The sequence below is a fragment of the Juglans microcarpa x Juglans regia genome, chromosome 6S (genome assembly GCF_004785595.1).
Source record: "Juglans microcarpa x Juglans regia isolate MS1-56 chromosome 6S, Jm3101_v1.0, whole genome shotgun sequence".
NCBI lineage: Eukaryota > Viridiplantae > Streptophyta > Magnoliopsida > Fagales > Juglandaceae > Juglans > Juglans microcarpa x Juglans regia.
Window position 1 is genome coordinate 18465975 of NC_054605.1, and position 10904 is coordinate 18476878.

The 10904-nt window shown below is 35.5% G+C and overlaps 1 protein-coding gene across 2 annotated transcripts; it reads right to left on the reverse strand.

Annotated features, from left to right (window-relative positions):
• Positions 1-395: 395 nt before the first annotated feature.
• On the reverse strand, positions 396-5860 carry LOC121237534 (probable LRR receptor-like serine/threonine-protein kinase At1g63430). Of its 2 annotated transcripts, none has more exons than XM_041134308.1 (13): positions 5361-5860; positions 4875-5013; positions 4657-4728; positions 4400-4543; positions 4167-4316; positions 3193-3300; positions 3053-3117; positions 2202-2453; positions 1895-2100; positions 1638-1770; positions 1368-1525; positions 963-1178; positions 396-855 (listed from the first exon to the last, which is right to left on the reverse strand). In XM_041134308.1, exons 1-13 carry the CDS (start codon positions 5443-5445, stop codon positions 610-612), a joined length of 1974 nt encoding a protein of 657 aa, XP_040990242.1. In that variant the 5' UTR covers positions 5446-5860; the 3' UTR covers positions 396-609. The 2 variants fall into 2 exon arrangements, with proteins under 2 accessions (XP_040990242.1, XP_040990243.1); XM_041134309.1 differs by lacking the exon at positions 5361-5860 and adding an exon at positions 5123-5327.
• Positions 5861-10904: the final 5044 nt, after the last annotated feature.

Here is a 10904-nt window from a genome sequence, read left to right on the forward strand (position 1 = left end):
AAGTCATGTAAACTTTATTTCATTCTTTCTGGGGCCCTTATCCATCATTCTTTCCTTTCATCATAATTCACTGCGGATGCCAAAATGGTACGTTCCATCTCTTCCCCCCATCTTTCATTTTTATGGAAAAGATGATACTGCTCCATGGAACTTTAGTGAAAAGATGAAGATGAGACCCACTCTGTTTCGTACGAAAACAGACAAAATATGAATGTCATAAAAATATGTGTAAAGAGATATGAATGAGTAAATAAGTGATTTTGTAAGGGCCTGTTGCATTGATAAAAGAAAAAAAATAATAGTATTCAAGTTTTGCAACACAATTGTAAACCCATGAACTGTAATTTTGCAACCCTTTCCTCAAGGGTGCATGGTTAGTCTTTGGAGAAACGAGATCGTTAAGAACTACCAAGTTGTGATTCAATTGATCTCACGACTTTACTACTCATGGAATTGTATACAAAGAGACTTTGTCAGGCATGAGGCTTTACTTTTGCTCTTGCATGCAAGCATTTACAAGGAACATAGAAATTGAGATGGGGGGGTGGGAAAAAAAAAATAGTATTACAGCTGTATAGTACTGATCTATGGCGTGTTTGCTTCAGCTCTTTACGATGAAAGTGCCAGCTCGGCCCAGGCCAGAGAAGAAGTCTTAAAGTCGACGGGTACTGATGAGTCAATTCTGCTCTCTAATATGGTACACACTTCCTTCATGGATAGCTGCTTGCTGGAGTCTGGGTGGATGCAAAGATTTACTACCTCGCATATAACTTTGAGGTCTTCATTTTTGAAATGCTTCAACTCTGGATCCACCACATGAGACATGACTTCCGGTAGTTCAAGGTAGTTCTTGGCCTGCAGCAGAGTGAAGCTTTAAGGTTTCGGTCCGTTACTTAAGTAAAGATCACCTTTTAATTTAAAGGGAAGTATTGCATGCATTCATATTTCATCAAGTTTCTTACCCATTCGACTAAGAAGCCTTTCTCCTTACAATATGGAGGTCTCCCGCTTATAATTTCCAGTAGAAGTACACCGAAAGCATACACATTGCCTTGGACATCCAGATGGCGTGCCTCCAGGGAATTTGGAAGAACACAGAGAGCACCTTGGTTGCCAATAGCAGCTGAGTTCTTTTCTGACCTTGCAAGAATAGTCTTCCAACATTCAAAATCAACCAGCTGCAATTAAAGAATAATGTTCTTAGAATTTCTCCGACGTTCTGAAGCTTTATCAAGGGAAACAGCCATAAAAGTAGTATTCTAGTAAATAGGAAACGGGATTGATGCAGTTTTTGAATGTGAATCTTTGCTGAAATCACTAATTTTCCAGCAGATGAAAAGAACAAGTAAATGAGGCTTTGGGTTCACCTTGGGGGAAAAATCCTCTGTAAGATAAATGGCACTAGAATTCAACTCTGATATGGTAAATGGTGGCTCAAGTTCTGTGTGAAGATACTTCAGTCCACGTGCAATTCCAATAGCAATCTTCATACGCCTAGTCCAAGAAAATTGGCATCCTTCTCCATCTGCAGTACAAGAGAAATGCTTAAATTTGATCCAATAAGGCATGTCATGGATGAGTTTTCCAGTGAAGCACATTGAAGTAAACAAATGTTATAATAAAGAAACTTGACTCACAATGTAGGTGCTCATACAGTGTTCCATTTGATGCATACTCAAAAACCAGCATCCTTGTAAATGGAGTGCTCTCTCTACAATAACCAAGAAGTTTTCCTGCATTCTCGTGATTTAATCTTGCCAAATCAGCCACCTGAATGACATCACAAGTGAGATTCTTGAACTTGGTTGTTTTAAATTTAATGCCTCTTGCATGCCGTGATAAGTGTGGTTCATTGAATTCTTTAGGCTGCTATTTAGCAAGTAATAATTAGTACCTCTCTCTCAAAGTAAAGCTCAAGATAGCCTGTCCAATGCTCTTCTTTGATGCAGAAGGATATCACTGCAATCTCAGGTCCACCTTTCATCGTACCTTTGTAGACCAAGCTGTCTGGTGAGGAGCCAATAATATTGCTGAAGTCTTCACAGGCTACTTCAAGGTCCTGCCTACTGTATCTCACCACATCTTTCAAAGTTTCTGAATCTGTAAGAAAACCGGTAATTAAACAAATTATTTACAGTCAATTAACTCCCAAAACTTTTAAATGCATCGAGGTGGACATAGCATAAGTTAACAAACCGAACCTATGCATACAGTCATATGGTCTTTTCCACTTGCTGATTTCTTCCAGGGGATTATGATGGAAGATTTACCATTGCACTTCTGAAGAGCAGTAAGGATAGCAACCAGAAACAGAGAACCCACCATAGTTCCTGTTGCTATTTCTAGAGCTAAAAGCCAGACAGGTTTTGATGCCCTCTGATGCTTTGATGCACCCTTAGCTGGTGGATGCTTCAAGTTTGCTCCAGGATGGCTTTTGGCAGGTGGAGCACCGCCTACAAAAAGAATTATTGTGACTCCCAACTGCAATCCCAACTGCAATAATTGTAAATGTTTTTTTCTTTTTATTTGCACTAGATGTCCGGAAATAGAGTCCCGACTAATCTCGGGAGTGCACAGACCCTCGGCAAGGAGTTTCCTGCAAGTGCATCTCGGGTAATTCAAGGGAAAAATCTCCCACTCTGATGGCCCATAGAGATTGTTTGCACTCAAGGGGATTTAAACCTTAGACCTAGGGGAAGCATACCCCCAAGCCCAAGGCCTTTACCACTTGAATCTTTAACAGCCACAGGCTATACATAGTATCAGAATGATCAATTGGCGCATATGCAGACAGATTGCACATGTAACTGCAACAATGATCTTAGTTGCAGTGCAGAAACTGAAATAAGCCCTTTGTATCCCCGGGTTGAGCTTTAGTGCGTGCTAGGATGTTCTGAAACTCAATAAATGAGAACTGAGCATGTACTTGTCAACAACTCTAAACCTGGAACAGCCTTTATTCATTTTGCATTTACTCTTTATGGAATATTTTGTGCATGTATGCTTGTACCCCTAGATAGTTTTCCATAAAGGAAAATCTTATCATACATACCACATTGAATGGTTGGACGCTGTTTTGAATCTTTTTGTTGGAGGCAGTTCCCTTGAAAACTTGACCTGCATGCAAGACATCAATGAAAAGATTTACCGAGAAAAAAGAAAGGAACAAGAGACAGGTGCAATAAAAGAAACCTTGGAAGATCCTCCAAGCACTTAGGTATGCTCCCAACAAAGAAGTTGTTTGAGAAATTTGCAACTTTTAAGCGACAAAAGCCTGTTAAGTTTCTGCTTGCACCATACCTGAACCAGACATTAAGTACAAGAAATAAACTAGAAAATTAAAACCTTCTACATGCTAAATAGATGTTTATTATCCCCACTCAAGATTCTGATTCATCCATCAAATTTACAATTAAATGCCAAATCTAAATGAAGCCCCATACCACAACAATAGTGCATACATCTCCAGTCAACCCATCTGACTGTCTCCATATCAGACCACAACAAATAGAACATACATCTCCAAATTCACTTTGATAAACCACAAAAGAGTTCGCTACATCCACTAACAAAGATGAACAAGAAATGTAAATGAAGTTAATCTTTTTTAATGGCTTGATTATATCTGTGCTGATAATGGCAACAACCTTGGTAACTCTAGTAACATTTTTGCCATCTACTTGAAGTTATATTTGGCTTTGCATCCAATATGAAGGTTCAATCACCACAAAACAAATGATCTAGAATCATAAGAACCAAAAGAGAATCTTTCTGAATACTGTTAACTATTTCCAGGCTGCTAGTGGCTATCTATTGAGATACTCTGCTATCATCCTCGACTTACCTGTTTTAACCCTGAATCCTGCCTAACAGGTAAAATTTTCCATATGCTTAAAAGATTACTGACATTTGATGGCACTATCCTTCCTGCCCATGAGCTATCTACACTAAACTTTTAAATCATCTTCAAGGAAGGCAGATTGTAGAAAGAGTACTTCTACTACTTTATATGATCATCCAATTCGTCTCATTGGGAAATTAAGCTTATTTGTTGCCATTGTAACCAACCTTTCAAAAGTTTGCACAGTACCCACAACCACATCCAAAACTGCATATTAAAAGGACAGAACTTAACCAAAGTCTTCACTGCAAGAATCTTTACTTACTTCCCATTTATGTAAGGTGAAACATCTGGATTTCCAGCAGCAGGAACAGTTCCTTGAAGCTTATTCTTGTCCAACCGAAGTTCCTGGAGATATCTCAGATTGCAAAGCTCAGGAGGTATCTTACCGGTCAACCCATTTGACTGAAGGTTTCTGCATTAAAAAAAGTTTAATAAAAAAGCCCAACTTCAAATACGTCACCCAAAAATAAAAATGAGAATATTAAATTCTTTTACATCTTTACAACGTTAGTCAATCTTCCAATCTCTGGAGGAATATGACCAGACAATTGATTCATCCCCAAATCTAAAACCTGGAGGGATTTCAACATGCCAAGTTCTTTAGGCAATATCCCAATCAGTTTGTTCCCGTGCAATATCCTACAACACAACAATTTATAAATTAGCTTTCAGCCATCAAATTCTCAAAAAAGAAAAAAAGAAAGAAAGAGAAATGTCAGTTCGATTGGGGGTGGGGGGTAGCAATGGCATACAATTCTTGCATGAAGGTGAGTTGCCCCAGTTCTTGTGCGAGAAACCCCTTCAAGGATGACCCAGAAATGTTACTGCAAACCAGATTTCAATCATGAAATGATTAGGAAAAATAAGCCCAATGATGCGTTGTTCATAGCTACCATCAGATGCATCTTACTGTGAAAAGTGAAAAGGATACGATGTGATTAAGTACTAAGATAGATGTATGAAATCTTACAGCTTTACAACGTGGTCTCGAGCGTCGGTACACGAAATGCCGTACCAACCACAAGGATTTGGATCTAGGGCATTCCAGTTGGACAAAACCAGAACTGGGTCTTCGTATATAGCTTCCTTAAAGGTTGTAAGGGCCCCAACTGTGCAAAGCAAAAGTTTTCACTAGGAGAGTTCAATCGAAGAAGTTACAAACGTGAATGCAGTATCTTTGTTTTCGTTAATTATTCTTTAAGCAAATCCAAGATTTACCCCAAAACTGTAATCCATGTTGGACATTGATTCGAATTCCAAAATTGAGATCACACTACTTGAAGAATACTAAAAACCCGAAGAAAAAACAGGAAAAAAAATTAGACAAGTCTGAAACTGAAAAACTTGGCCCAAGCGTCACAGGCTTATTAAACTAAGCTCTTGAGTAAATTTTGTTCAAAGTGACAACTCTCGCTTTCAAGATCTGGTAAAGTAGTTAAAACAATAAAGCACATACCTTCATGCGATGGAAAGGAATCACATTTCACAAAAATTATCCCAGATATCAGACACAGAAGCAGAAACGAGGTGTGTAAAGTCATTTCTTCCTCAAGTTTCCCTCAAGAAAACAAGAAGCCAGAAGAACTCATTGACCGTACACCAAAACAAGAAGCACGAAGAAGGAAAAAGAACCCACTTGTTCGGAAATGTGGGGTTTTATGAGTAACTACCCGAAAGTTCAATACTTCAACGCTGTAATCTACTAATAGAATCCGTAAGGTTTAGGTGGAGAGAGCGGAAGAGAGAAAATACTGAAAAACCAGGATTTGGCAACTACCATCGAAACCAAATCAGTGGGAGAGAAATAGGTAGGTAGATTGAATTTGGATGGGATTCAGCCAGCTCCAGTTGGATTGGGACGTGCGGATTTAAACGTGGATTCAAAGAGAGGTTTGCTATTCCTGTTTTTTTTAAAAGCAAAATACTGAGAGACGGAGATGTGAGACTGTGTTTTGGTCTTTTGGGTTTTTTTTTTTTTTTTTTTTGGTAGAAAACAAATTTCGGAGTTTCGTGGCGTCGGGAACATCTGGATATTTCCGCTAATGATTGCAGTAACAGGGATTTGTTTGACTTCTCCGTAGGTTGTTTATATATTTGACTCGTGAGATGAGAAATTATTATCTCGGGAATTTTACAAACATAAGCCGTGGGTTGGATCATTTTAGATTAAGTTTGTTAAATTATCCATTCTAGCATAATCTATTATTAAAAAAAATCCATTTTTTTGAGAATTTTATATTTATTTATTTTAAAAAATGAGTGTGATCTGCATATTCTAAAACTGTAAATATTATTTTTCTTAGATCACCATGTGCTCCAATTTTTTTAATAAAAATTTAATTCTTTATATTTGAAATAAATTAAAATGTGTTTATTATAATTCATTTGCTATCACCATCTCGTTATATAGTGGATGTAAACAAAACTTTTATTATTTTTAATTTTTAAATTAATTTGACTCAAATGATAAAATATAAATGATTAAATTATCAACTCTGTGAAGGAGAGTAAAGAATTTAATGGCATAGAATAAAATCTCCAAAATAGAAATCAAATGGTGGAATTGGATGGCAAAAACATTTTTCAAAACTATCTGTTGTTTAATTCATTTTATAATCCGGAAAATAAAAGAATGTCAAGAGGTAATTGTTTTGCTCTTGTTTTAAAGAGCACCTAACTTAATCGTTTTGAAGAGTCTATGATGATAAGAGGAAGATGGAACAAACATTTGGAATGCAAAAATTGTCAACAAATATTATTTAAATTTATAATTATTTATTTAATAGTTTTTAATGTTTTGACTTTTTTTCTTATCTCTTGAGTAGCCACGAAATTAGTTAGGAGGAGGTAAGGGCTAGTACTCTCATTCTAAAATAATAATAATAATAACAATAATTAATTTTAAATAATATTATCTCATTTTAGTATATGACGTCTCGTCTCTTTTCTAATTTAAGTCTTCAATTTAATCTTTTTTCTTTTTTTAAGAAGAGTTGGGACTATATGTCTAAGAGTGACTCCTCCTTAATTTTATTCATAAAATCTCACTTATAATAAAAAAAAAAAAACTGTAGATATAACAATACACATGAGAGGTTACAAGATAGGAATAAAAGCACACTCACAACTCAAAATGTCAAAAACAACCTTAGACTCTATAACCAAAAACCAACCAGAGCAACAATATTATAAGAAAACCAGAGTTAAACAAATCTAACATAAGGAAAACTCATTTTGTCAGTCTTCAACATTTTTTTTAGTAAATGAGGAAGTAAAGAGAAATCCTCCCATATAATATACTATTACCGTCTAACCCAAACTTGAAAAAATTTAACTTTGACTTTGACATGAAAAAATTCATAGAAAAATAAATATAAAATAATAGTAAAAAATAAATAAAATCCATGCAAGCAAAGCTGTATTGGATTTTGGGGGGTGGGGGAAGCCAACTGAACGTCGTCGTACAAAGTTCGTATTACTTTGCGGGTCCACGATCAGCTTTAGTTATTTTCCGACATCCACGCTACTAATCATGTGCCGCAATCTCAGCGCACGTTAGCAATCGCACCGCACGTTTCATTCATTCATTTTACAAATAATAAAAAAATAAAAAAAGATTATGAGATGATCCTTCCAACCCAATTCGGGCCTATTATTTTAATTAAATTTTAATTAAAACTTCGATTTGGTTTAATATTCCTCTTAATTATCTTACTCTTATAACGTGTAATTATTTTTTCTACATCTTGAATTAATGATTGAGCTTGTAGAGAACAATAACTGATGCAATCTATCTATTTAAAAACCTAAAGAGTATTGGAGTTTTTAGAATTTTTTTTTTATTAAATTTCTGAAAAAATAAATAGTGCGTGGATTAAATTAAAAGTGTTTCATTAAAATTTATAAGCAGTATTTCAAAAACTAATACATGGTAAAATTATTTTAGAATTAGAGATCGTTTGTGTTTGTGATTGACACTCTAAGAAAAAACGAATAACAATAATAAAATAGAAAAAAAATAAGAGATATATTTAGAATATTTAATTAAATGAAATTGAGTATAGAATCACATTTCAAACTTTAAATCAATCTAATTTCATGCAAAATACAATTTGTGTCAAAATTTTAAATTGATAAAAAAATGATTATTTATTTAATATCTTACTAATTTCGTTTAAATTTAGAGATGAGTTGATATGATTTTAGATGAGATGAATAAAATATTATTAGAATATTAATTCTTAATATTATTATTATTTTAAAATTTAAAAAAATTAAATTATTAATTATATTTTATATAAAAAAATTTTAATAAGATAAAATAGTTTCCAATATAAATCAGGACTAAGTATGACAACGCTTTGGATACTTGATTGAAAAAGCAAAAGGGAACTCATATCGTTAAAAAAAGACCATTCCTTTGAATACTTAGAAATGAAAACCAGGCAACAAAGCTTAGACTATCTTCTCAATACCATCTTCCATATTGCTTTACAGCTGTCCTGCTTTTTCTATTTTCTGGTTTGTGCTTTGGGTATCAAGAAAAGACTCGTACCTAAAACAAAAATATGGAAGGAATTCCTGTAAATTTTACTATAATGCAAATAATTAGAAAGGATAATGTTGAGTATATGTCTCAAAAATGTAAGTTTTGTGTAAATTTTTTGTAAAATTGTAGATTTTACTAAAAAAGAATAAATTTTTTATATTTTTTTAAAAATAGAGTTCATTTTTTTATAAAAGACTATGCGAAACTTATTTATTTAAAAATTGTATAAATCATTTCAGAATTGAAAACTGCCTTATGGATTAGGTATAATGGAAGAAGCAAGCAATTAAATATGGGTAAAGTTCTTAAAAAAATATTTATGGGTTTTCCTTTTTTCTGCCTTGTCGTGTGTGAATCTCTGTTGTTTATAATTTTTAGGGTCACAGAATGAATATATGGGAGATTGTTTAAGCATGAAGGCTCCTCAAGGTATAATGCTTCCAAGCAGTAGACTTTGTTGAGTGTATTTAAAGGAAGAGGAAGTCTCCGCAATGATCGAGTGGGGTCGAGTCTAGTTGAACTTTAGACACATGTCAAGACTGGATTGCCTCAAAGAATGGAGAAGTCAAAAAGAAGAGCAAATTGTGGGACCATGTTGAAGAGTTCAGCCAATAGAAGAGCAAAGTTGTGGGACCATTTTGAAGTAAGTAGCCAATCAGCTTATGACAAGCCCTTAAGTCTACAAGACATGACCGATATATATCTGATTTGCCGAGTGGATGGATCGAGCACAAGACAACGTTGGGTCCTTCATGAAAGGATTTTTCCGAGAATGCTTTTATCTGTTGCTTTTTCTAAAGGCTCATTCATGCATGAATCCATGTTGGAAAGGGTGAGGAGGGTCCCCTTTTTTCCACTCTCGCTTGCTGTGAACATGAACACCCCACTTTTGCTTTCTTTGATAAGGATCCTCACGCGTTTTTCCCGTTAATGAAATTGTTTTTGCCTCTAACACATTATAAAATAGAACTCAAACTATAGCTTACCAAGTAATGAAAACATACCCAAAAGGTCAAATTCAATACCTATATATATATATATATATATATAAGTTTTTGCTACTCATCTCATACACCATTTTTTTTTAATTTTATTCTTTCTAAATTAATTGAGTTATTCTACTCATCATTTATACACAATACATTTAGTAAGAGAAAAATTACTCATATCTATCACGAAAGTAATGTTATGGTTGATTTTCTTGCTAAGCAGAGTGATGAGGGTTTAAATACAGACTGGATTGATGATAGAGATACTTTACCTAGTCAATTAAGAAGCCTTATTCGCATGGACATAATTAATTTTTCTTATTTGAGGTTATCAAAGTGAGGTACTTGTAACAACCTGATCTTATATTTTTTAGGGATAAATTACGAATAATTTTATTACGCTCAATAAATGAGTTAAAGCCTATAAAAGAATTTGTCGGATAAATTATATTTTTATTGAACCTAGAGTTAAGGCTCCATTATTATTATTATTATTATTATTATTATTATTATTATTATTTTCTTTTCTCCAAGCTCATGAGTCCAAACACTATTACCATTATTATTTCATTTTAATGATAAAACTCATACCTACCGGATTTTCATAATAAAACTCCCATGCACGTTCGTCTCTTCCTTTTCTCCACTAGGGTTTCCCTTGGTCTATATATAGATCTCGTATATGATAGACGTAAATGTCTTCAACCTAAACTAGGGTTGCCGCAGTAGCTCTATGGTTTTGCACCAAGTAATTGTTGCCCTGTCATGAACTACCACATAAACCAGACCACCACCTTGCTGGAATCCACCGCAGAGTATGTCCAAACACTAGCCAATTGCACCTCAGCCTCTGTCTAGCACTACCAAGAGACCACGTACACCCAAACCACCCACCACCTCATCACATGCAAATCCACACCGCTGCAAACCACATTAAGACAACCTCCATTCTACGTAACCAGCCACCAGATAGCCGCCCAACAAACCACCTGCACGACGGAAACTCGTGCATTAGCACTGCCTAGCCCCACGTTTAGTCCCGTAGCATGGCTACCCCACTCCACCACCTTGCCGAAGCCAAGCAAACCACGTCTCAACTCCTCCCTCTATCCACCTCGTTGACCAACTAGCAGAATCACTACACGACCTGCCCTTGGAAAAGCCAACAAGCCATTGCCATCCTCCCCTGTTTTCAGCCCCTCAAAACAGAGTAATTTCGAAGCCCACTGTAGAGCCAAGTTCCCACCTTTTCAATCGTCGCTCCTCACCAGAAACGTCCTCAACACACGGCCGCAGCTCAGCTAACTACGCCCCGGACCACCATACGTAAGTCCTCTCCCTCACGCCTTGTTCTCTCCCTTTCGTTCATCCCATAAACTCTCTCTAAACTCTCACTCTCTAATGTGCCGCACCACTGCCCAGAGAAGCCATCACGACGCCAACCACTCCTAGCCACCGGGAA

Bases quoted from the DNA above. Each gene is read 5' to 3' on its own strand.
- LOC121237534 (XM_041134308.1), bottom strand. From the start codon at position 5,445: ATGACTTTACACACCTCGTTTCTGCTTCTGTGTCTGATATCTGGGATA. The intron at 4,317-4,399 runs GTAAAAGAATTT...TTTTTAATGCAG, and splicing joins TTGACTAACGTTGTAAAGAT to AAACCTTCAGTCAAATGGGT. The intron at 856-962 runs GTAAGAAACTTG...ACTCTGCTGCAG, and splicing joins AAGGCTTCTTAGTCGAATGG to GCCAAGAACTACCTTGAACT.